General features: G+C 54.5%; 1 protein-coding gene across 3 annotated transcripts; it reads left to right on the top strand.

The window, feature by feature from the left end:
• Positions 1-4195: 4195 nt before the first annotated feature.
• On the top strand, positions 4196-24730 carry CBX7 (chromobox 7). 3 transcript variants are annotated; one of them, XM_033405095.2, is made up of 6 exons: positions 4196-4483; positions 6720-6763; positions 14222-14287; positions 18325-18391; positions 20768-21119; positions 21516-24730. In XM_033405095.2, exons 1-6 carry the CDS (start codon positions 4415-4417, stop codon positions 21668-21670), a joined length of 753 nt encoding a protein of 250 aa, XP_033260986.1. In that variant the 5' UTR covers positions 4196-4414; the 3' UTR covers positions 21671-24730. The 3 variants fall into 3 exon arrangements, with proteins under 3 accessions (XP_033260986.1, XP_033260987.1, XP_004279543.1); XM_033405096.2 differs by having other exon boundaries at positions 4199-4483; positions 21047-21119; positions 21513-24730; XM_004279495.3 differs by having other exon boundaries at positions 4200-4483; positions 21513-24730.
• Positions 24731-26004: the final 1274 nt, after the last annotated feature.

Below are 26004 nucleotides of genomic sequence, written 5' to 3'. Positions count from 1 at the left end.
AATGCTTTCAACATTTCACCATTAATTAGGATATTTGCTGTAGGATTTTTGTAGATACTTTTACCAGGATAAAGACATTCCCTTGTATTCCTAATTTGCTACAAGTTTTAAAACATAAACAGATATTGACTTTCCTGGTATCTTTTGTGATAACAATATGTCTCTCTCTTTTAATTGTTTTTTTTTTTTGCGGTACGCGGGCCTCTCACTGTTGTGGCCTCTCCCATTGCGGAGCACGGGCTCCGGACGCGCAGGCTCAGCGGCCATGGCTCACAGGCCCAGCCGCTCCGCGGCATGTGGGATCTTCCCGGACTGGGGCACGAACCCGTGTCCCCTGCATCGGCAGGCGGACTCTCCACCACTGCACCAGCAGGGAAGCCCCTCTCCTTTAACTTTTAATGTGGTGAATTACGTTTTTTTTTTTCTTTTGCTTTGCAGTGTTTATTGCTAATGAGTGGTAGCATTTTCCCCAAGATTTTTAAATTGAGATGTAACTGACATATAATATTATATTATTTTCAGGGGAACAACATAATGATTTGATATTTGTATACACTGCAAGATGATCCCCACAGTAAATCTAATTACCATCTGCATATCGACCGACTTTCAAATGTTAAGCCAATCTTGCGTTTCTGGATGAGATCTGAGTTTGTCATAATGCATTATCATTTTTATATACTGCCTGATTTGGTTTGCTAATGTTTTGTTTAGGATTTATGTATTTGTACTCATGAGTGACATTGGTCTATGATTTTCCTTTTTTGTAATATCCTTGTCATAAAAAGAATTCCCTCTTTTTCTATAATGTGGAAAAGTTGGGGCAGGACTGAAATTTTTTCTTCTTTAAATAATTCATAGATGAAGACCCATTTTCAGTGAAGCCGGAATTTTCTTTGTGGGAACATTACTGATGATTGTTTCAACTCCTTTAATGGTCGTGCAGAGGTCTGATGTTCACTGGTGCCACAGAACGTCAGACTGCTAAAGTGCTGAAATAGTTTCATACCAGTTGGTACGTACCACCACTCCCAACCCCCTAAGTGCAACAACCCCTCCAAGGCTGCCCCAGATTCCCCAGACCTTCTAACGAATAGATCTGCTGACAAATAGATCAGAGAGTGAATCCCTGCATAGCCAGGGGGCTCTTGGGCTCTGTTCAGTGTTAGGGTTGGCACCTGTTATGAATGACCAGTGCCTGGTTGTTACATCCTGTGGTACTATGACCAGGGATGGTGATCATTCAGGTTTCCTCTTGAATTAATGCTGGTAAATTATATTTTTCTAGGAATTAAAATTTGAAAGCTATTGTAATCAAGTTATGCACAATTATCTTTATCTTTTCTTTTCTTCGGTGTCCGCATACTCTTTAGCTTTTCATTCTGGTTATTGATGAATTGTGCCTTCTCTCTTGATCAATTTCACCAGCGGGTTGTCAATACAACTAGTGTTTTCAGAGAAATAATGTCTCTTTTGCTGATCCTTTTCATTATTTTCTGCTCTTAACTTTACTCTGTCCTTCCTTTTGTTTTCTTTGGTGTACTGTTCTTTTTCTAGCTTCTTGAGATGGGAGCTTACTTATTACTTTCAGCCTTTGCCCTTTTCTAATACAAGCATTAAAGGCCATAAACCCCTTTAAGTCGTGCTTTAGCTGTATCCTATAATTTTTAATATGTAATATTTCCATTCTCATTCAGTTAAAATATTTTCTTATTTCCATCATGAGTTCTTTTTTGATCCATCTCTTATTTAGAAACACACTTCTTAACTTCCAAACATATGGGGCTTTTGAAGTTATCTTTTTGTTATTAATCTCTGGCTTATTTGTGCTATGGTCAGAGAATGTACCCTATATGATTTCAGACTTTAGAAATTTCTTGAGTTTCACTGTTTTTGTAAATATTTCATATGTCTTGAAAAGGAGAGTATTCTGCAGATGTAGCCATGGTGTTCTGTAAAAGTCCACTAGTCAAGTTTCTTATTATTATCCTTATTGAATATATTTCTGCTTATTCTGCCAATTACAGAGGGATGTGTTTTTAAATCTCCCCTTATAATTGTGGATTTGTCTATTTCTCTGTGTAGTTCTCTTCTTCATGTTTCTTATATTTTAAGACTATGGTATTCACATACAAATTTGAAATTGTTCTATCTTTCTGGTCAGTTGGACCATTTTCATTTTGAAGTAACCTTCTTTATCTCTAGTGATGTTTTTTTCTGATACTAAAATACCTGCACCAGCCTTCTTTTCGTTAGCCTTTGAATGATACATATATTTTTTTTTACCGTACATTTACTTTCACCCTTTCAGTATCCTCATGTTTTGGAAGTGTCTCTTGTGGATGTCTCTTGTAAATTGCATATAGTTGGATTTTTATCCGGTCTGATAATCTTCTTATTTTAACTACAACATTTAGTCCACTTGCGTTTATTGAATTATAGTACATTTAAATTTATAACTGTCATTTATTTGTCCCACCTGTCTTGTATTTCTTTTTCTCTCCATTCTTGCTTGCTTTAGGATTGATTGGATTGATGTTCTCATTCTATTTCCCCCCTCTAATAATTTGGCTAAATATTATACGCTGCATTTTCATTCTTTTTGTTTACCCTGGTAATGACAACATGCAGTCTTAACTCATCAAAGTCTAAGTATATTTGATATCTGTTTTCGTTTTCCTCCTGAGGAATAGAAGGATCTTGGAACACTTTAATCCACTCACCCAAGTTCTGTGCCATTGTTGTTGTGTATTTTAATTCTATTTTTATCCAGAAGACATTGTTATTGTTTTATATTATCAATGTTCTTCATTGTTCTTTATTCCCTATTGCATCAGACCTCTGTCTGTGATCATCTTCCTACTGCCTTTAGTCCCTCCGTTGGAATTTCCTTTAGGGAGGGTCTGCTAGCGTCAAAGTCTTAGTTTTTGTATTTGTAAATGTTATTTCCCTTCGTTCTGGAAAGACATTTTCACTGGGTACATAAATCTCGAAATAAAATTTCACTAAATTTCTCTCAGGGCTTTGGATATATCATTCTACTGCCTTCGGGCTGGCTTCCGTTGCTCCTGATGAAAAGTCAGTGTAAATCTATCTATCCTTTTTCTTTTTTCTCACCTGTACGCCCGACAGAGGCGTACAGGGGAACAGGAAGCTGTGGAAGGTTTTTAAGCACTAGGGTGACCCAGTTAGATGTGCATTTTAGAAAGCGGGCTCTGGCACTGTGGACACAGTCTCAGAGGGGATGGCAGTGAGAAGGTTGTTTCTGCGATCAAGAGAAAGGACAAGGGGTGTAGAGGGGAGGAAGTCAGAGAGGCAGGACTTGGGGTCCACGCAGGCAGGCGGTGGGAGCCGGCGGGGCACGGATGACTCGGGTTCCTCCTAGTGAGGATGAATGGTGGCGCGGCAGAGAAGACAGAACGAGGTTGGAGTGAACGGGGAAAATGAGATGGTCCCGGATCTCAAGATCCATTCATCCCACAGTCGAACACCTACTACATGCAGAGCGCCTAGCGCGTGTGACTGGGGACTTGGGGCTGCGTGGCAGCGAAATCTGTCCCGCTGTGCACCTTAGACCCGCCGCGGCCACACCTGCCGCCAAGTACTGCCTAGCCGGGGCCCTCGAGGCAGCGGCCGCGCGATCCGGACGTCTCAGCACGACCGCCTACAGACGGACGGACGGACGGACGGAAGGATATACGTGGAGGCGCCTGCTCAGGGCTGGCAAACCACGTCGCTCAGGAGCCCGGATCTAGAGAGACCACTGTGCTGAGACGCCCGGACAGCTTGGGAAACCTTGGCCGTCCCCGCCCTCCTGCCGCCCAAGGGTCCGCGCCGCGACCCCGTCTATCCTTTGTGGGAGGTGAGGCAAATGGCCTCCCCGCTCTGCCCATGTTCTCATCTGCCCAACCGGGGCCATGCCGTTTCCGGCCCCTCAGAGTCACCGGGAGGACTTTAGGAAACACGTCTGTGTATTAAGATCTCGTCCCACCCCCGCGCCGACCGGCGCCGGCGCCAAATAAGTCCCGCGTGCTAGCGGATCCCGAGAGCCGCGCGCTACTGACGGCCCAGGCGGGGCGGAGCTTCAGAGGGGGCGGGACCAAGAGGGGGCGGAGCCGATGAGGGAGGGGCGTGACCTGCCCGGCAAGAGCCGAGCCCCCGCTCCGCCCCCGCCCCGCGCGCTCGCTCGCCGGCTCGCGCGCGCCGAGGAAAACGTTGCGCAGGTTCAAAAATGGAACGTCGGCGGCGTGAGGGAGCGCAAGGGGGTGTGCGCGCGTGCGCGTGCGCGTGCGCGCCCGGGCGAGGGTGACTGGGACCCCGCCGGCCCGAGCATCGCGCGCCGCAGCCGCGGCCCCGCAGCTCCGCCCCCGGCCCGGCCCGGCCCGGCCCCGGGCCCGCTCGCCCGCCGCCCCGCATGGAGCTGTCAGCCATCGGCGAGCAGGTGTTCGCCGTAGAGAGCATCCGGAAGAAGCGCGTGCGGAAGGTGAGGCTGCCCGGGGGCGGCTCCCAGGACCCCTGTGGAGTCCCCTCCTGTCCCCAGCACTGTCCCCTCCGCTCTGGAGGCGAGGGAGAAAGTGGAGCGGGGGTGGGGTGGGTGGGCAGGCAGCCCCGCGCTGCCGGACTCGTATCCCCAGCCCGTGCCTCAGTTTCCCCCACCACCTTGTAGAAAGAGTAGAATAAAAGTTGTCGCCCCAGGATGCTGGGGGCAGCTAAGTCCGCCAGAGCTAGAGGTTAGGATCGGACTGTATGGATCCTGAACGGCATCCTTTCTCATCCTCCCCTCATTCTAAATATGGGGAGACTGAGGCCCGAGTTGAAGAAACGGCTTGCCTAGTGTGTTCGCGTCGGAGCTGGGTCTCGAACTCAGGACTCTGGACTCTCGGTGCCAAGTCATTTGAAGTTGGAGGCGGAGCTTTGGAAAAGCGTCCTCCCGCCTCTTAAGTCTAACTGCTGGACTTCGATCCCCTCCACACCCCCACCTCCACGTCTCTCCCCCACTTCCAGTGCACACCCCTCTGTCTTCCCCTCCCCACCTCCCAGCCCCGCCCGGCCGGCTCAGTGGAGCCGCCTACGGCGCTGGGGCATCCTCAAAGCTCCTCCCCCTTTGCCTTCGCCTCGAAAACATACACCCTGCAATTTAAGGAGGCGTCTGTTCTGCTAGGTTCGGTCCCCGCGCCTCGGGCCTGGACTTTGGCCGTGCACATTTCCTGTGCACACGTCTGCAAAGTGGTCTGGCCCCAGACTGGAGGTTGGAGATGGAAGGCTTTGGGGAAAGTTCCTGTCCCGGCACTCACCACTATCCTTTTCCCTTATCTCCTCCCTGCAGCCCCATGGGAGGCTCTAGCGGCAGGGCTGGGAGGGGTCTTAGAGTTCACCTCCTCCCATTTGACGAAGGCACAAACTGAGGCCCTGGCTGGGGAAGTGACCTGGTCAAGGTCACACAGCAAATTAGAGATGGGTGTAGAGCAGGAGCTCCAGTTGGCTGTTTGCCAGCTCATCTTTCAAGAGAGAAAACTCAGTCCCGGCATCTTGGGTGACATCTAAGGGTGACAGTCAAGGTGGGCCATGACCTTTTCTTCCCCAACTCCAATGGGGTTGAGCTCTGTCTTCAAGTTGAGGCTGCCCCTCCTCCTCCCTTCCCTCAGGGTTTCCTCGATTTGAATTTGTTCCTCAAAGCTCAATGTTTTCCATGCAGTGTAGCCTCAGCAGGTACAGTAATTACTCCCTTCTACATGGGGCCTGAGGGGTAGTGCCAGAGAGTGAGAAGCATCATTCCTTTCGCCATTCATTCAAAATGTATTTATTGAGTATCTCTGTGCACCAGGCACCATTCTAAGCCCCGGGGAGGGAGCTCCTTCCCTCGTGGAGCTGCCATTTTGGCAGCAGAGACACACAGTGAAAGAGGAAATAAATATAGATGCTTTCCAAGGGGGCCGTGTGCCACACAGAAAGAGAACTACTGGAAGGCGGGAGGGAGGGTGTTGGGAAGGGTGGCCAGGGCAGGCCTCATTGAGGAGGTGACATATCTTGGTCTTCAAGTTCCAGTGTGGAAGGGTATCACCCATCAGATGGGGTTGGACTGGGAACTTTTAAAGGCCCCTGTCACCTTTGAGGAAGGGAGGAACCTGCCTCTGTTTTCTAACTACTGGAGGGGCAATCACCCTTTCTCAAGGTGGAGACTTTGTCAGCCTTCTCCGGGGTCCTGCCAGGTTCTTTTGACTTGAGAGTGAGTTGAGTCTTGGAGTCACTAGCCTGTCACCTCTGGCCCAGAGGCAGCCTCTCACAGGGAGGGGGCTGATGGGGCTAGAGCCATGTGGGACATGCCAGGGAGGAGTATTCTAGGACTTGGAGAGTCTTCTAGTCGAAAAAGGAAGGAGAATTACGGTGTTAGCACCGGGACACTGGACGCTGGATCTTTGGCCACGCACATCCCCACACGGTCTGTTTCCCCACACGTGACATGGGCTCCAAGCTTCTGCCACAGGAGCCCCAGAGGTGTCTGGGGCCCAGTGCACTCCTGTGTTCTAGTAGGGAGGACCGTCTGGGGGGTCAGTTTGAGGATCTCTGGTTGATGGGGATCTTGTGGGGGGCGTCCCTGACAGTGTGTATGTGTTGGGGGACTTCTGTCTGCAGAGGGGATTGGGCCTTACTGTCGTGCAAGTGGTCGTAGGGGCATCTGTGTATCTCACCGTGTCTACTTCTTCTCTCTTTCTTCCCAGGGTAAAGTCGAATATCTGGTGAAGTGGAAAGGATGGCCCCCAAAGTAAGGCTTCTTTGTGTGTTTCTGTCTGCCTACCTGTACATCCTTCCACCCACCTTTTACCCTTTCTCCTGCCTCACTTTTCACTCCAGCTGCTCTAGTAATTGGCCAGCAGACCTTGATTAATCATCCTCTTCTCTGGGCCTCAGTTTCCCCTCTGCTAGCTGAGGGGCTTGGAGCACATGAGGGTGAAGGTGGGCCCCAGCTTCTCATGGGCCCCATTCAGTGTTGCACTCCACCTTCTGGTGGGACCCTCTGCTCCCCTGCTTCTGGCCTTTCCCGGCACCTAGGAGGTGAAGGCCCATCATCTTGGCTTCAGAGATGGCTGCCTGCAAGGTGGAGGGGCACTCAAGCTGCAGCAAGTACAGTGCCGGGTGGGGGTTTGTGTGGTTGGGCAAGACAAGTCTAGCCAGTGGGGCACGAGTCCTCAGTGCCATATAGCTAGGGACAGAGCCCGCCTTTGGCCAGCACTCTCCAGTCTACAGAGCAGGCTCCTGTACAGCCTTGTGAGGCAGCTGTGGTCCTGATCTCTAAAGATGAGGAGACAGGCTCAGAGAAGGTAAGCAGCTTGGCTTAGGTCACACAGCAAGTGGAGGCAGAGTTGAGAGTTGAACTGGGCCTCTCCATCTTCAGGTATCTCTTCTGTGCCTCCTCCATCTCCCAGTTGCGGGGCCAGGGAGCTGGGTCTAGGACCTCTCCCAGTTGCCCCACCTCTCCGCTGAGGCCCAATCAGGAACCTTCTCACCAACCAATCACCTCCCAGCAGGGAGTTGTTGGGGGAGGGGAGGGAAGGAGCAGGTCGTGGGGCCTCCCCATTGGTCTGTGGGTGCCCCACCTCCCAGCCCTGCCTCCTAGAGACTGACTCCTGGAATCCCCCTCTGTCCAGAGCCCCTGCTGTCTGTGCCAGGGGCTTTCTGCTGTGCTGGCGTTGGGGGCTGACCTGGTATTTGGGTCCTGGGAGTGTCTTGGACACGCGGTGGTGAGAAACAGCAGAGAGGAAGACAGGCCATGCTGCCTCAGCTTCTCTCTCTGCAAAATGGGTTCAGTAGTCCAGGCCCTGCTCTCTTCTCACAGGCTCCTTCACTTTGTGGGGTGAAAGGCCTGGGGGTGTGTTCAGGATGGCTGCAGGCATCGTGATGATTAGGGTTGGTGGCTGGTTAACCAGATAATGCATTCATCCATTCCTGCTGCCCCTTCCCAAACCCCTGGGACTGAAGGATAATCCCCTCCTCCACTGGGCAGATGAAGGTGGGCTTCTGGTCTGGGTGAAGGGGCTGGTAAGAGGAGGTGGAAAGCTAGAAAAGGAACATGTTCAAGGTGGGCATACTCCCTGGGTACTCGCTCCCCTCTTAGCTTCCGCGCCAGAAGGCATTGCGTCCCAGCGGGACACCAGCCTGTTGGCCTTCAAGGCACCGTTGGCTAGTTTTCCTGCTCTGTAGACTCCCTTCTCTAAACAGAGGTTTTTATCTATTTAAACTTCCTTCCCCCACTTTTATTAATCCTGAATGAATACGTCTGCCCATCAGAGCATCAGTCAGGGGAAGGACCTGGCATTCCAAGAGCAGTCCCTCCATGGTTCTCCTGGCCTGTGCCCCCGAACCTGGGGCCCACTTGTTTCCTAACATGCTGAGACCACCAGATGGGCCCTCATGACTGCTTTTTGTGACACTCCCCGCTCCAAGGGAGTTCTGGAAGCCCTGTTTGGCCAGATGACCTGGGGCATTTCTGGCTCCCCTATACTTTGATCCTGGGTTCTTGGCCTGGCTCACAGCCAGACAGCTGGGAGCCCTTCAGCAAGTCCCCAACATGGCAGGACCTCTGCTTCCATCTCCAAATTGGAATAAATCCTCCAGCACAACAGTGTTGTGAGGATTAGATGATGGATATAGGGTACCTGATGCATGCTTAGCCCAGACCAAGCACTTAGTGAACGTTTGCTATTAATAGTAAGTTACACAGCTCAGGCTTCTAGGTCTCCACTCAGCCGGGAGAGGGGTCTGGGGGCGTCTGCTCCTCACAGGAGCCCAAAGTAGCCTTAGCAATCATTGAGATCAGTCCTCTCATTTTTCAAATGGGGAAACTGAGGCCCAGAGAGGGGAGTTATATACAGTAATATAACTGCCAACCCGGTGCAGCATGGTGCCCACTTTATGTCATCCACTGTGCCACCCCGCTTCACTTGGGGGAAAACAGGTTCAGTCGCAGGGAGAATCAGGAGAACCAGGGCTCCTTTGTAACCCACTTGGTCTTCAGTCTCTCCTCCTCAGGGGGCTTTGCTTGAGGAAGAGGCTGAGAAAGTGGATGGGGAGTAGGTAGCTGGGCAGGCTGCCCGCTGCAGGCCTGGGAGCCTTGGCTAGGGCAGGGCAGTGATAGCCTGGGTGGGAGGGGAGTCAGATTCTCCTGCTCCCCAGCACCCTCCGCCCCCTGGGCAGGGAGGCTCATGTTAATAACAGAAGCCATGATTTAAACGGACACTCACTCTGTGCCAGGCCCCTGTTAAACCTTTGGGTTCTTTGCCTCTTTTCTCTCCCCAACAGCAGACAAATGACTGCCCTTCCTCCCCAGCAGATGGGGTAGAGGAGCTATCTTGCTTGTTCTGGAAGGAACAGCAAATGGCACAGGGAGGGGCTGGGGGCACAGGGCAGAGGATGTTAAATAATCAGCTACATGCTGTCAGCACCACAGAGATGCTCACATACCCCACTCTCATCTCAGCCTGCCCAGGACCCTGCCGCTCCTCTTTGGAAACGCTTTCCTTCCCTCCGTTCTTACCCACTTGTGAATGCTACGCCATTTGTGGGGAGGACCGCCTCCATAGAGCTTCAGTAGTGATATTGTCAGTGTATCAGGATACCGCAATAACCAAGCTGCCTATCAGTAAGCCCCTATTAAGATCACGCATTGGCCCCTGTAATTGCCTAACGGCAACCCATTGTACAGATGGGGAGACAGAAACCCTCAGCAGAGGCGTCCTTGCCCCAGGTCATAAAGGTGGGACGATTTGAATTATGGGCACCTCCATTTCCCCACCTGTAAAATGGGGCCCTAGCCTCATGGAGCCCTGTGGAAGGCTGCCTGAGACAAGAAAGGGTTCGTAACAGTGCCAGACGCGGAGGAGGCTCTTCTTTCTCCTCCAAGGCCAGGTTGAGTAGTGGCAGCACAGAGTCCTCGGTTTGGCCCTGGCAGTTTTGTGTTTGCGCTCTCCAGGCTTTTGATATTGATTTAATAAATGCTTGTTTGCTTTTATTATGTACCACACTGCTCTAAGTGCTTTATGTGGCTTAACACATCTAATCGTCACATCACCCCTAAAAGACAGGGACTATTGGTAGGTCCGCTTCACGGATGAGAAAACGGAGGCCCGAGCAGCGGAGTCACTTGCTCACCGCCGCCTTCGGGAGTCCGCTGCGCTGCTTCTCATTTGGGCGAATCTAAATCGGAGTCGGGGGCTGGGGCGGGCCTGGCTCTGCAGGGCGCCCCGCCCCCGGCACGGCGGGAGCCTACGCGGCGGGGCCCAGGAGGGGCGGCCGAGAGCCTGTTTACCCCGGCTCCGGTGGCGGGGGGGGGGCGGGGGCGGCGGGGCGGCGGTCACGTGGTCGTGTTTACCTCGGAGCCGGTGCGCGCCGTCCCCGCCCCCGCCCCGCCCCCCATCAGTAGGCCGGGTAATCTGGCGCGCACGCTCCTGCGCTGCGTGCGTGCGTGTGCACGCGCGGCTGCCCGACTCCGGGGGGCGGGGCGCACGGCGCTGCGATGTGGATGGAGCCTTCTGTCCGCCACGCTTGGTTCCCGCCCAGCCGGCGGCCCGGAGACCTAGACCCCGAAGTCTCAGGCCGCGGGGCTCGCCGGCTGCGCCCTCCTGTCTTGCCTGTGCCCGGCTGTTCGCAAAGAGTGTTTGCCCTCGCTGTGGTCTCTGGCTTCCCACACTACGGAGGGCCGCTGATGACCCCCTGTTTAGGAGGGCCGGGGTGTCCGAGAGGGTGAGGCGCCTGTGCAACGCCCCGCCCGCCTTTCCGCAGCACCGAAAGGGGCCAGGCCTCCAGCTGCCAAGTCTCTCCCTTTCTGTGCACCCGCTGTGTGCCAAGCCCCGGGTCAGACACTGAAGACGTGGCCAATCAGACTGTGCCCCTCTCCTATGGACGTTACAGCCCGGTGAGGGGCCATTTATCTCGACATGTGAGAGATCCAAAGGGAGAGGGTGGCCAAGATTCAACTGAGTTCTGACCACAGATTGGCCACTTCCTGGCTCGGTGATCTTGGCAAGATGCTTAACCTCTCTGCCCCAGTTTCTTCATTTGTAACATCTGTAACCTACCTCATAAGGGTGTTATAAGGAATGGATGCGTCCTTGCAGTAGTCTGCTCTGGCACCTTGCTGTTATGGTGGTGGTGGTGGTGATTCTTAAGATGAGGAAACTGAACTACAGAGAAGGTTAGGGACTTGCCAGGAACCACAGAGCAGCTACATCAACAAAAAGTGGGCAGGGCAGTGGGGAGGTGGGCAGGGCCGAGAGGACTAGAGCACTGAAGAGAAGCATCCACAGCTAGAGAAAAAGGGAGGGCCAGGCAGAGGACACTGGAGGAACACAAAATTCCCCCTCTCTTCTTACTAGTTACAGTCGAGGAAATTCAACCTTTGTTTGGGGGAGGGGAGGAAGGTTTGAAGTCTCTGCCAGCTTCTGGTTGCTTTCAGTTTGGGCTTTACCCAAACTATAAAAAAAAATCTCAGTTTCACTTTCAGCATTTCTCCAGGGTGAGCAAAACTCTTCAGTGGCTTCTGCAGCCATTCCCAGAACACCTGGGGGCTGGGGGCTGGGCTGGGCACTCTGGCGAGGCGTTACAACCTGCCAGCCAGGACACCAGCTTGATTCGCCAATAAGGATGATTCACCAATAAGGATGGCAGGTGCCCAGTGCGATAATAGGGCCCTGGAGAGCAGCTGAGGGGAGGGTTCATTCTGCTGGGAGTAGGACAGCTAGGAGAGGATGTCAGGAAAAGCTACAAGGACCTGATTCTTAAAGGATGAGGAGTTCACTGGAGGAAGGGGGCCCTCCAGGAGGAGAGCACAGCACGTGCAAAGGAAAGGAGCTGTGATGGTGCCTGCTCAGGCTGGGCGTGTGGCACTCTGGGCATGGACCTTCACTGCTGAGTCCACGGGGCCCGACACGAAGTAAGTGTGCAGAAGTGTCAGTGAAAGAAAGGAAAGAAGGGTTCTGTCCTTGGGCAGCTTGTTGTTTAAATATTGATTGGACTACTTTTAGGTTTCACAGTAACCAGGATGGTTGAAGATGAAGGTTTAAACTTGGCTGGTAGAAGGCAGGAGGGGCAGGGGCTCTGCCTGGCCTCTCTCTGCCTCGCAATACCTCCCTAATACCTACTCACCTCCCTCTTTTATTTATTTATTTTTTGGCTGTGCCACGTGGCTTGTGGGATCTTAGTTCCCCAGCCAGGAATTGAACCCAGGCCCTTGGCAGTGAAAACTTGGCGTCCTAACCACTGGACCACCAGGAAATTCCCTCACCTCCCTCCTTATCCAGCAGTCCTGGGTGCAGTCTTGGCCAGAATCACAGTCCATTGCTTTGGTTTTGTTTATATACACCCAGGTACATACATCTACATATATATGTGTTTTTATGATTATATGTGTATTTGTATGCATGCATATATATACACCCATACATATATATATTTTAAACAGTTATCAGGACTTGGATTGTTTTTTAATGATTTTCTTTCTTTTTTTTTTATAAATTTATTTATTTTTGGCTGCATTGGGTTTTTGTTGCTGGGCGCGGACTTTCTCTAGTTGCAGCAAGCGGGGGCTACTCTTCGTTGCGGTGCATGGGCTTCTCATTGTGTTGGCTTCTCTTGTTGCAGAGCGCAGGCTCTAGGCACGCAGGCTTCAGTAGTTGTGGCACGTGGGCTCAGTAGTTGCGGCTCAAGAGCTCAGGCTCAGTAGTTGTGGCGCATGAGCTTAGTTGCTCCGCAGCATGCGGGATCTTCCCAGACCAGGGCTCGAACCCGTGTCCCCTGCATTGGCAGACGGATTCTTAACCACTGCGCCACCAGGGAATCCCCATATATATGTTTTTATATTAAAATTTTTTAATGTATTAGCATCTGTTTATGATGAGTCATCCTGGTTTTTCCACTTATGGAAGTCATAAAGAGTTTGCTTTTAAAATAAAATGTTTTAAAAAAGCAAGCTAATTTTTTTTATACATAAATTTATTTATTTATTTTTGGCTGCATTGGGTCTTCGTTGCTGTGCGCGGGCTTTCTCTAGTTGTGGCGAGCAGGGGCTGCTCTTCGTTGCAGTGCGCGGGCTTCTCATTGCGGTGGCTTCTCTTGTTGCGGAGCATGAGCTCTAGGCACGCGGGCTTTAGTAGTTGTGGCACTCGGGCTCAGTAGTTGTGCCTTGCAGGCTCTAGAGCGCAGGCCCAATAGTTGTGGCGCACGGGCTTAGTTGCTCAGCAGCACGTGGGATCTTCCCGGACCAGGGCTCGAACCCATGTCCCCTGCATTAGCAGGCAGATTCTTAACCACTGCACCACCAGGGAATTCCCAAGTGAGCTAATTTAAAGGCAGATACTAAGTAAATAATCGTGCGGGTGGAAGGAGGATGGCTGAACTCTGGAAATGCCCAGTTCTGTCCCAGCAGGGAATGCTGTCTGGCCTGGGAGTGGTGGAAGGTCCCTCGTGGAAAGACCTAGGGACCTGCTGTAGGACACTGTACCATTCAGTCACTGAACATTTACCAAGTTCCTGCCGTGTGCCAGGCCCCACCTGAGAAGGGAACTTCAGACCTGGCCTTGATGGTGTAGATGTGTTCCAAGGAGGGGGAGGGAGCAGCTCAGCCTGGGCAGAGGGCCCACTGGGGCTGGGGCATCAGCGGGGCCAGGGATGGTGACAGTAATAAGCACAGAGCACTTCCTGTGCACCAGGCGCTGCTCTAAACACTTAGATACGTGAACATGTTTAATCAGCACAAGAGACCTTTACAGATGGGGAAATCAGCATAGAGACACTGAATAAATTGTTTAAAGTTGTACAGCTAGCCAGGGCAGAGCTGGGGTTTGAACCCAGGCAGTCTGGCTCCAGAGCCGCAGCTCTTCACCACATGCTCTTGACTCTCATAGGAAGGGAATCCGGGGACATATGGGGCCTGCCCTCTTCACCTGAAGTGAACATGGGGATCTAGTTCGGAGTTGGACACGATCACTTATAGGGTGGTGTGATCAGTGCTCAGAATGAGGGGAGTTCCGGTGTCATGCAAGCCCCCAGGAGGCCTCCAACCTACCCTGGTAGCCAGGGACAGTTCATGGGATTAGGCGACAGTTAACACTGGATCAGGAAGGGGCAAAGTCCTGCAGGCAAGTGGGCCTGGTGGAGCGGCTGCGGCCTCTGAATGGGGGGTGGTGGGGTAGGGGGCAGGTCAGCTCTGACCCCTTGTCTCTCTCCCCAGGTACAGCACGTGGGAACCGGAGGAGCACATCCTGGACCCCCGCCTGGTCATGGCCTATGAGGAGAAGTAAGGGGCTCAGCCTGCCAGGGGGCTGGGTGGAAGGCAGGCGCTGAGGTTTCACAGGCAGCTGCTGCTGGCTTGGCTCCGAACACTGGTCACTGGGGGCAGGGTTCTGGCAGGGACTGCCGGGTCTCGTCCGCAGCTGGGGGCAGGTGCTGGGCACCAGGTCCCAGGGCAGCTGAGGGCCCTGTCCCTTTCCGGCTGCTGGGTGATGTCAGCCACTCCGCTAACAACCCCAGGCCTCTGTCTCTCTGCTGTTGTAGGCCACCCCCAACAGCACCTGCCCCGATTTCCCCAGAAGGCAGGGCTTTCAATTGCCGTGAAGAAGGTGAAAATGGGCGTAGAGATGCCATGGTGCGAGGGGCAACAGTATTAATCATGCCCAGTGATGGGCCAGAGGGAGGTTCCCTCCTACAGATCCTCCACCATGTTTGATGAAGCTCTCAAGAAAGGCCAGGGGAGGAAGTGTGGCTTTGGAGCCAGGACAGCTGGGTTCCGGTCCCTCCTGCTTGGCTACCTCCTAGCTGGGAGGCCGTGGGCAAAGCTGCCCCCAGGTCTCAGACTGCCGTGTCTGCCAGTGCTCTGCTGCAAGTGCTCTTCCAAGGGTTGCTTAGTGATTGGCAGCTCGTCCCATGGGCCATGACGGCACACCTTAGCGGGGAGCTTCTGCCAAAAATGTTGTTTCTCCTGGTGGGAGGGCCTTTTGAGCATAACCTAGCCATTCCCTTCTGCTGCATGAGCCCCAGCGTTATTGACCTCCCTGCCGGCAGGCTGCCCAGTCTTTCTGCCTCTCCCCAACCCATCGACCCTGTACAGTGCGGGACCGTTTTATAAAATCATTTTTATTTGGTTCCTTTTAGCAACTGCCTGAGACAGGGATGAGGGTCTCATCTGACAGATGAGGAGACCGAGGCTCTGAAGAGCTAAGGGGCTTGTCCAGGGTCCTCGCAGCTGGGAGGCAGCCCAAGTAGGACTTAACCTGGGTGGGGCTCCTGAGTCCCAGTGATGCCGTTCCTCTGCCCCTCCTCGCCCCCTGCTGACCGCTTCTCCCACAGGAGGTCTCCCGCTGCTGATTCAAAGGAAACGTTCCCACTGCTCTTTCCTTTAAAAATCACAGTGTTCCTGTCCCACAGCTTCTTTCTAGTTCCCGAGTGCTGGTGGGGCCTTGATCCAAAAGGGTTGTGACACTGAGAGAGCCCTGTGGAATGTCCTGGATTGTGGTAAGGAGAGCATTGGGCAGGTGTCAGAGGCCTGGATCAAATCCTGGCTCTTCCACTCACCAGCTGTGAGGTGCTGCACAGGACCTTTTTCCTCTCTCAGCTTCTCTGTCTGTGAAATGGGGAGAACAGTGCTGACCTCAAGGGCTCTCATGGGGAGGAAAGGCTTGTGAAAGCACTCCGCAAACCATTAGGTGTGGGCACACACGGGCAAATGTCTTCCTGATGGTAATTAGGGGTCAGCTAGTTCATTCTTTCATTTGTTCAACAAATCTTTATTGAGGTCCTACTGTGTGCCAGGCACTGTTCCAGGGACTGGGGCACAGCAAGGAACAAAACCAACAAACATCCCTGCCCTCGTGGGGCTTACATTCCAGTGTGGAGACCTGCAGTGAAAAGTACACCAGTAAATGTATAGATGCCGACGTGCTGCCTGCTGCACAGACAGGGTCAGGCCGGGGCCGCTGCTTTCAGTGGGATGGTTAGGTGGTGGCATTTGACCAGAGACCTGAGCTAAGTGAGGGAAGGACCCCAGTAGATATTTTAGAGAAGGCCATCCAGGTGAAGAGCACCCCAGAAAGTGATGCAGAGATGGGCTGAGGAACTGCATGGAGGCAAGCGTGGCTTCGAGAGTGGCCAGCTGGAGTGGTGTGAGCTGGGCAGGGGTGGGGCGTCTGGGGGAGGGGCAGGGGCAGGGGCAGCTGAAGGAGTGGGCGTGCAGCTCAGGGAGGGCCCAGTGAGTCCTGGTAGAGGATTCGGATGTTGCTTTCAATGAGTCAGAAAAGTCCGTAGTTAAGGAACAAATGAGGAGCTTGGGGATTTCTACAGACCCACCGTGTGATTTGACTTCCTCTTTCTCTCTGGGTCTCGGTGAGAAGGAGATGGAAGCGGGGTGACGACCATTTTAACACCTGCTTTGCAGGGTTTTTAAGAGACTCAGAAGGAGTCGGGCCAGGGGGCTCTAATGGGGAGTCCCTGCATCCCAGGAGGGGCCAGTGGGGGCACTGAGGGCTTGTGGGACCACGATCCCCACAGCCCTGGACACTGATGGGCCCTGGGTAGGTAAGGACTGGACAGAATGGAAGCTCCCTGCACCCTCCCCGCCCCCCCACTCCCACGGTTGCAGGGCAGGAACGGGGGTGCTACAGATGGGAAGCCAGGTCATGTGGCCTGGGCTGCAGGCCTGCCCCCCTGGCCCTGACTGGGCCCCCAGGCCTGATCCCGCCAGGCCTGGAGCCCAGAGCTCAGCATCTTCACTAGTGGCAGAAGTTGTCAGAATTGTGGCATCGGGCAAATGGCTTAACCTCTCTGTGCTTTAGCTATAAAATGAGGATAGAAAATGTGCCTCCCTCACAGGGTGGCTGTGAGGGTTAAAGCATTGAGAGCAGTGCCTTGTACAAAGTGTGCAGGACATAATAATAAAAATAATAATAAATAACACTTATACAAATATAATAAAGACATATTATTCTTTTCCCTCAAGGCCCTTTCCTTTTTCCTCTCTCTACTTCCTCCTTCTCTTCCTCTTTTTTGTTTTTCTTCCCTCTCTCTTCCTCTTTATTATTTTAGTCTTTCTACCCCCCACTTTGAGAAATGCCGGGCACCTCTCTCGCTCCTCCCAGGGGCCCCGGGGACCAGCTGAGAAGGGAAGCTCTTTCTCCAGACTAGGAAACTGAGGGCCAGAGAGGGAAAGTGACCAGCCAAGGTCTCCTGGGGGTCAGGTAGAGCTGAGCCTGGAACAGGGTGTCCTGGCGCCCAGCACCGGGCTCTGAGTTAAGCTTCTCACCCTCCAGGGCTTGGGAGGCCTGGCTTGGTGTGGGTATCCTACGCCCTGGGTGCTTCTCTCGAATGCTGGTTCTAGGGCCCCACGGCAGACCTGCCGAAGCTGACTCCGTGGGGAGGGAGGGAGAGCCCTCCCCCCAGCGTCCCTGGAGTCTGATGTCTGGAAGGGGGTGGCAGCCACTGCCTCGAGGAGGGACCAACAGTGGAAACAGGCTCCACGGATGCACTGGCTTAGCTTGGCTCAGACTGAGAGACTGGACCAAGGCCACAGACGGCATGTGTGGAATGAAGTGAAACAGAATGAAACTACTTTGAATTGTCCCATCACTTCCAGCACATTGTTGGCGTCTCTGGGGTGTTGTCTGGTGTGTTGTGTGTGGCTCTGTCTGCGTCCTCAGGTTGTGCCTTGTGTGTTTGTGATGGGAGGAAGGCATCCGGCAGAGAGTCTGGCATCTACTGGGGACTGAATGCAGGCTAGTTTTTCTCCCCTTCCCCAACCAGATGATACAGACGAATGGGGGCCTGTCCTCCCCACCAGGTTCGTGGAGATGCCAGACTGGGGGGCAGTTCTGGGCAGAACTTCGCTTGCGAAAGGACTCGTGGCCATTCTCATCAGTCCCCCTGGGGCATTCAAGGCAAATTTAATTAACAGGTTTCTGTAGACGTCTCCTAAGCGTGGAAACTGGAACTACATTGTTTTGGGGGCTGTTCCCAGTGCATATAGAGAAGAGGTCTGGCATGACCCTGGGGCCGTGAAGACCCACATATTTTTGGAGATGTCCCCCGAGTCCCACCTCTAGCAATTGGGACCAGTCACTGTGCCCTCACCTTTAGTCAGGTGGGAAGATGCAGCCCTGGGAGTTGAACACACGACCCCATTGTTATGGTCTAAAGTGAGGAGCCCTACCCCAGGATTGGGGGGTGGCCTGTGGAGGGTGTCCCCCTCCCCCATAGACAGCAGAGAGCTGGGTGGAGCGGATGCCTTACTTTCCCTTAAATGTCAACAGTGTTTCCTTTTGTTCTGCCATCTGCTTTGCACCCCAGGGAGGAGAGAGACCGAGCATCGGGGTATAGGAAGAGAGGTCCGAAACCCAAGCGGCTTCTGCTGCAGGTAACCCCACCAGCTCTGGTGCCCGCCCACAGGGCCCCCTTGCTCCTCCCACCAGCCCCTGCCCATCCGTGCATTTGCACTGGGTAGTTCTGCGGAACCACTAACCCTCCTCGGCTCCACCCAGGACACTGTGGGGTGGGGCGGGGCACTTAGTGGGTAAGTTTCAATGGGAGGAGTTGGGAAAAGTCAGAATGTGGGGCTGGTGCCCCTGGAAGACACCGTGGGTGGAAGGTACTGTGGAGGGAGGGAGGGTGGGTGTATGGCTTACGGGATCCTAGAATTCTGAAAGCTTAGAATCTTGATGCTCCAAGTCCCCAAAATACAAAATTGTAGTATTTGAGAATCTTAGAAGCATAAACTTTAGAAGAGGGAACAGGGGCGTCTGGAATTTTAGAATCCAAGCAAAGGAGATTCATAGAATTCTGGAACCACAGCCTTGGAATGGTCTAGAAATGTATCATTTTTTAAATTATTTTTAAAATTTTTTAAAATTTATTTTTTATTATTATTATTTTTTTAGCTGCGTTGGGTCTTCGTTGCTGCACGCGGGCTTTCTCTAGTTGCGGCGAGCGGGGGCTACTCTTCGTTGCGTTGTGCGGACTTCTCATCACGGTGGCTTCTCTTGTTGTGGAGCACGGGCTCTAGGCGCGCGGGCTTCAGTAGTTGCAGCGCATGGGCTCAGTAGCTGTGGCTTGGGGTCTCTAGAGCACAGGATCAGTAGTTGTGGTGCACAGGCTTAGTTGCTCCGTGGCATGTGGGATCTTCCCAGACCAGGGCTCAAACCCATGTCTCCTGCATTGGCAGGCGGATTCTTAACCACTGTGCCACCAGAGAATTCCCTAGAAATGTGTCATTTTGAGTGAGAAGAAGCCCTCTGCCACAAGACTGGCAGCCCGTGTTACCCAGGTCTTGGGGACACTTTGCTACTTTCACTGGTTCGCACTGAAAAGAGGATGGAGTCTGAAGTGATGTAGTTATGTGATTTGAGGCAAATCTCTGAGCTTGAGTTTTCTCATCTGTAAAATCGGGATGATAAGAATACCTGCTGTCCTTAATTTAATAAGGCCCACCTGGGAATTTGAAGCCAAAAAATAAGGCTTCTTGGTCCACGTGCAGTGTGAGCCATGTCCAACCTCCTGTCCATTCCATCGAGAGTCACACAGCTGGATTAAAACCCAGATCTGAGTCCTGGTGCTCCTGGACCCGTTAGTTAGTAGCTGTAATTCTCTCATGGTGAGGTAGAGAAGGACAGAACTGTATGAGAGTTACGAGGCCTGTGATGGTGTATGAGCCAGGCTGAAGGGGTGGGTTTTGATAAAGCTGCATATGGGATAAGCCCTCTTAGCACTGCAGTATCTTCACAGTCTCCTCCCAGTTCAGCTCTCCTCCCATCACCATGACAACCTGAACCCCATGCTGAGTGATGGGGATTAGCTGGTGGGACTGAGGAATGGAACTTGCACATGTGATCTCTGCCCCCAACTGGAGATGTTTGACCTACAGTTCCTATCTGCTGGCCTCACTCTCTTCCTGGGAACTCTTGGCCTCTGGTGACAGGTAGCAGGAGAAGTTACTGTCCCAGAGTGATCCAGGCCCCCCCAACATCTTAGCACCAAGGATCTTTCTTGGGTTTGCATAAATTTCCCCCAAAAGTCAGTAAGACAAATGCACAAATTATAAAACTTCAGTCTTTGAATGGCAGAAGAATGTGCCCTCCAGCCCATTTAAGCAAGAAGGAGGCGGGGCAACAGACGTCTGGACCCAGCCAGGGCCCCCCTGCGGCTCAGAGCCCAGGAGAGTCCAGGGGGAATGGAGGGGTGTCTGCAGGCTGCTGGCAGACCTTCCTGTGGCTGGGTGACGTGGTGCACCCCGGTGCCATGTGTACCCCTGGTTAACTTTTCCCAGGAAGCTTCAGAGCCCCGTGCCTCACACCATTTCCCTAGCGAGCTGGCCGTTTCAGCTTTTGGGGGTCCTTTAGAAGCAAAGAGTCCTTCCCTGTAATGAAGAATAACTCCTTAATTTATCTGCCTCATAAATGCAGGTGTGTTTTTTGTTGGTCAGTTTTCACCTTGTACCGCTTGTGTGCCTCCGCCATGGACCAAAGGAACGTGCCCTGAGGCCCCGTCCCTGAGCCACTTACAGGGCCCTGGGAGGCGAGGCCGCACTGTGAGGCCTCTTGGCTAGCTGGGCCAGGTCCCGGGGCTGGGGCTGGTCAGGGGGAGCGCTCTGGGCTGGGGTGAGGGGCGGGATGCCGGCTGGCTCTGAGCCCTGAAACACGGGGAAGAGGACCCCGGGCGGGAGGGCCAGCACGAGCAAAGGCGCGGCAGTGGGTGGGAGGGCAGGGCTGATCCGCCGTGCCCTGGCTTGCCCCCGCAGCGGCTGTACAGCATGGACCTGCGGAGCTCCCACAAGGCCAAGGGCAAGGAGAAGCTCTGCTTCTCCCTGACGCGCCCACTCGGCAGCGGGAGCCCCGAGGGGGTGGTCAAGGCGGGGGCACCCGAGCTGGTGGACAAGGGCCCCTTGGTGCCCACCCTGCCCTTCCCGCTCCGCAAGCCCCGCAAGGCCCACAAGTACCTGCGGCTCTCACGCAAGAAGTTCCCGCCCCGCGGGCCCAACCTGGAGAGTCACAGCCATCGACGGGAGCTCTTCCTGCAGGAGTCAGCGGCCCCGGACGTCCTGCAGGCGGCCAGCGAGTGGGAGCCTGCTGAGCAGCCCCCTGAAGAGGAGGGTAAGGCGGCCCAGCCCCGAGGCTCAGACCCAGGGACCCTCAGAGCTGGAAGGGTCCCTCGAGTCCTCAGGTCCAGCTGGTCCAGTGCCCAGAGAGGGCCTGGGCGCTCCTGAGGCCACATAGCCTGCAGGGACCCTGGCACCAAGCCCAGAGCTCTTTCCGTGGTCCCACTCGGGCTGAGTTCGTGTCCAGCCAGGGAAGGTACATGTAGTGACGTCTTCCTGTGTGTCCAGCCTTGAACTAGGCCCTGACCTGGCTGGAGACTCAGAAGAAGATCAGGTGTTGGGGGTGGGGTGGGAGGTGGTCGACAAGCTGCCACCCACGCCCACCTTCCCCACCTTGTTGCCAACGCTGTCCCCCATCTGTCTGTGTGTCTTTGTCCCGTGGCTGCAGCAGACGCAGATCTGGCCGAGGGGCCCCCCTCCTGGACACCCACGCTCCCCTCAAGTGAAGTGACAGTGACCGATATCACCGCCAACTCCATCACCGTCACCTTCCGCGAGGCCCAGGCAGCTGAGGGCTTCTTCCGAGACCGCAGCGGGAAGTTCTGAATCACCATTTTTACTCTTCTTCAACTGTTTTCTTTTGGGCTTGGGGTGGGGACTTCCAGAAATGGGGAGGGGTTGGGGTGGGTAATTATTTTATTTAAAGAAACATTGACGAGGAGAAGGGGGGAAGATCCCAGCACTCTCCCACCGCCCCGCCCCTTTCTCTGTGCGGACGTTTACAGGGCGGCCTTGGGTCTGTGTCAGGGCTGGGCCTGGGGAGGCCTGGCACTGCTCTGTCACTTGGGGTACCATCTCCAGGGTAGGATGGGGACAGGACCAGCCTCCCCCGGACACCTCCATCACCATTCTTCTCTAGAGAGACAGCAGCTGGTCCCCAGGACTAAAGGAGGATGGGAAGGCCTGAACCCTCCCCTTAAGCAGCCCACCCCAGCCTTTCTGGTTGGTTTCCCCTTTGCCTTTTTGTGTGTGTGTGTTTGGGGAGGGGTCTTTATTTTTAACTTTCCACTCCAGCTTTGCGGGGGGATATGGAGGCTGGCTTTGACCAGAAGTGATTGGGTCACAGAGCTAAGGGGCTGGGAAGGGTTTGAGATTGCTGGGCACGTCCCACCCCTTCAGAAAGGTCTCTCCTTTCCCCTGGGGGCAGCTGCCAGCTAAGCCCCTTCCGCTGAGAGCTACCCGCCCCAGCTCCATCGCCTGGCCCGTGCAAACTGCTCACTTGCACACCCAGCCCTGCAGGTGTGTGCACACGGCCCCTCGCGCCCTCATGACTGCATGCACCGGTCCGCAGACGTGTGCAGCGGGTCTTGCAAGCCTCCTGACCGGGTGGACGGGGCGGGGTGGCGGGGGAGTGATTCACAGCACAGAAGAGCTTGCTGTAGGCAGCCCCGCTCATCCCACCTTGCACAGCACTTCGCCTGACAGGACCTATCCGAGTCAGCGTGGATAGCTGTCAGTGGAGGGCAAGGCTCCGGCCAGGGGGCAGCTGGATGGCCTCCGACGCTCCAGGCGTGCGGATGAAGTCTTGTGGTGTCACCTGGGTAGCCACGGGCGTGCAAGCGTGTGCATGTGTGCTGTGCAACGGCGCGAGCTCTGAGGCACTTATGCCCTGTCCCCCCACCCCCGGGGCTCCTGTTCTCTCTGACTCAGGTGACTTTCCAGCCCTTCTGTCTCCCCTCTTTTTCTGCCCTCCCCTTCAACTCAGCCAACCAGACATGGGCGTGGGTGGTCAGGGAGGGAGGAAGCGTCCCACCACCTTCTCAGGGCAGCCCTCGACTCCTGACACCCTTCCTCCTTCCATTCTGGGTCTCCCCCGCATCCACCCTCAGTGCTGCAGCTGGGACTAACCTTGTTTCTCTGCGGCGGGACCTCTGCCATGTCTTCCTGTGGTCGGGCTGTAGTGGGTGATGGGTCAGGCTGTGCACGAGCCCCCCACCCTGGCAGGGGCCTGTGTCTGCCAGAAGAGGGGCGCTCTGTTTCTGGTTTGCACAGACGTGCCCTGTGGACTAGTGGCTCCCCTGGCAGTAAGGAGTGACTTCTCCCCTATCCTGGTCCTGCAGGGGAGAAAAAGCCAGATTGGGGGTGGGCCCCAGGGGAGCAAGTGAAAGGCTGGCCCCCTCGCCTCTCCCCATTGTCAGACCAGGCACTCAGGTCCCTCCCCCGGGGCTGTCTCCATGCTCTGCTGTGTCCTGAGGAAGTGGGCAGAATCCTGCTGAGGCTCGACTAGGGCAGTTCTTCCCCCAGACTCCTCTTCCCAAGTTCCCAAACCAAAGACAGCCTGCACCCCATTTTTGTTTGGGGTGCCTTGCTGGCAAGATCCCAGATCCCTGAGTGTCTGTCTCCCCTTTCTCCTTAATCCTTCGTTGTCCAGGGTCAATTCAGTGCTTCCATTGGGGGATGGCTTCCTCCCCCCCACCCCATGACTTGATTCACCCCCAGGCTAGGGGGTTGTGTCTAGGGGAGTCTGGGGGTGGACCAGGGAACGAAGGGGCAGTGGGGAACCTCCCCAGCTGTGGGACCCTGGGGAGGGGAAGGGCAGCCTGAGTGGGAAGCTGTCCCAGATCAGGGGCTCCCGGCAGAGGGGAGGGTGGTGGGCAGGGGTGTCGCGCTGACGGAAAGCTGTGGGCCCTGGCTTGGGACTCGGCTGGCTTCAGCTTCCAAGAGAAGTCACACTCCGCAGCCCCAGGGGATACGTGGCCTCCTCCTGCCTCACTTTGAAGAGCTGTTTGTGTAGTTTGTGGGTCTGGGGCCTCTCTTGTGGGGTGAGGCAGCTGCCACAGAGGAGCACTTCTAGCCTCTCTCAGCCCTTCACAGCCCGCAGGGCGCCCTGCTCTCTGGAGGGCCGGACCTGGGAGCGGAGGCTCCCTGGGGGAAGGGCTGCAGGCTGTTAGGACCTTCCTGCCCAGGACCCAGGACGGTGACCTCTGTGAGGGGCTGGAAGTGGCCTTGCAGGACTCCTCCAGCCCTGAGCGTCCCAGAGGGCCTTGGGGTGAGAGGGGGCAAGGTGGGCACGACCTCCCACCCCACTGCCACCCGAGAAGGCCAGTACTCACTTGGGGGTGGGCGTTGAAAAGGTTGGACCACCTGCCTTTCCTTCCCCCAGCCCCACCTGTTTTGAATGTAGAGAGACCGGTTGGTACTTTTCTTTTGCTGTGGGGTGGGGCGAGGGGCATATTCTCCGCCCGTGGCGCGGCCACTTGGGAATCACAGCCGCTCTTAGGATGGTGGTCCCTCCACCAGCTTCCCCCTGGCTCCTGCCCTGGGGAAGGGCGCTTGGCTTGTCAGGTGGTTTCGCTTTTGCTTTATAACTGGCCAGCCTGGCCTCCGGGTCTCAGCACAAGAACGCTTCCTTTGCACAGAATGAGCGTCGAGCTTTGTTCAGACTAAATGAATGTATTTGGGAGGGGTTGGGGGCGCGAGTCAATTCCAAGCACACGCCGTTTCAGAGTGAGTGTGTGCGGGGAGAGCTAGAGCAGATGCAGAGCGTGGTTTTATTTTTGTACTGATATTGGTAAGAGACTGTATAGCATCTATTTATTTAGATGATTTATCTGGTAAATGAGGCAAAAAATATTAAAACTACATTAAAGATGATTTTAAAAAAAAGCTCTTGGGCATCTGATCATTGCTTGTGATGGTGTCACAGCTGTGCCGAGAAAAGAGCTGCAGCCCTGGGGGTGAGCCCTCCAGACCTCCCAGGCCCCCCAGAGCCATCTTGGCAGTACATGGGGCTGGCGCCGGGTGTCCTTGTCAGCTTGCCAAATCCTGAGACATGGCGATGCTCACATGTCCATACAGTCTCCCTGTCTGGTTAGTTTTCCCCTCAAAGTTGCAAACCCTCAGATCCAGCCCCACACGTGTTCTTGACACTCCTGTTCCTGTGTGTCTGTGGGTCTCGCATGTCTTCCGGTGGGTAAGTTATTTCCTCCTGGGTAAGGAGTGTGCTCCCTGCCTGGTCAATGCTGGGAAAAGGAGGGGGAGGCGAAGGTGAATTGAGAAGGAAACGTGCGATCTTGAGGAGTATCTGCCTCAGGTGAAGCCCTTACTTGGTCACCAGGTAGTCAGCCGTCTTCCAATGCCAGCCAGAGAGGTCAGGGGATTCTTGGGCCTGTTATCCCTAATGTTTTCATCCCAGGGCTTCGAGCTCTGCCTCTTCCCTGTTGGCCCTCAACTTAGCATAAGAGGCCCATGAGGCAGTGTGTTCAGTCTCCTTTGCAGCTCTTTCTCTCTTACAACTAACTGTCAGGCCCCATGGCCAGCAGGATATGCCCCGTGGGTGCAGGAGGTCAGGGGCTCTTTAAACACTCTCAGAAATAAAATACAAAAAAAATATGATTGATATACATACATGGAAAGTAACTCTACTTTCCAAAACAAAAAGAAACCTAGAAGAGGGCTTCCCCGGTGGCGCAGTGGTTGAGAGTCCGCCTGCCGATGCAGGGGACACGGGTACGTGCCCCGGTCCGGGAAGATCCCACGTGCCGCGGAGCGGCTGGGCCCGTGAGCCGTGGCCGCTGAGCCTGCACGTCCGGAGCCTGTGCTCCGCAACGGGAGAGGCCGCAACAGCGAGAGGCCCGCGTACCACAAAAACAAAACAAAACAAAACGTAGAAGAGGCCTTCTGGCTTTCACAGCATGGCCTGAGCGGATAGTGGGCTGACCTGGGGCTGCCATTCCCTTTATTCAGGCTTTTACACTGAGCCGACTTTATATTCAGGGCTAGAGCTGTTGTGTGTCCAGTGCTTCGTCTGCAGCCCGTCCCAGTGCACAGGTGTGGTGAGGCCGCAGCACGTCAGGGATTATCCCAGGGTCCCTGTTGCTGTCTGGTGGGGGATTGGGGTGCACATCCCACCCTGAAGATCCGTCTCTGAGACCCACGTG

The sequence above is a fragment of the Orcinus orca genome, chromosome 11 (assembly GCF_937001465.1).
Source record: "Orcinus orca chromosome 11, mOrcOrc1.1, whole genome shotgun sequence".
In the NCBI taxonomy this organism is placed as follows: Eukaryota; Metazoa; Chordata; class Mammalia; order Artiodactyla; family Delphinidae; genus Orcinus; species Orcinus orca.
Note: the sequence above shows the minus strand (reverse complement) of the source record. Positions and strands in the feature narration are given on the sequence as shown.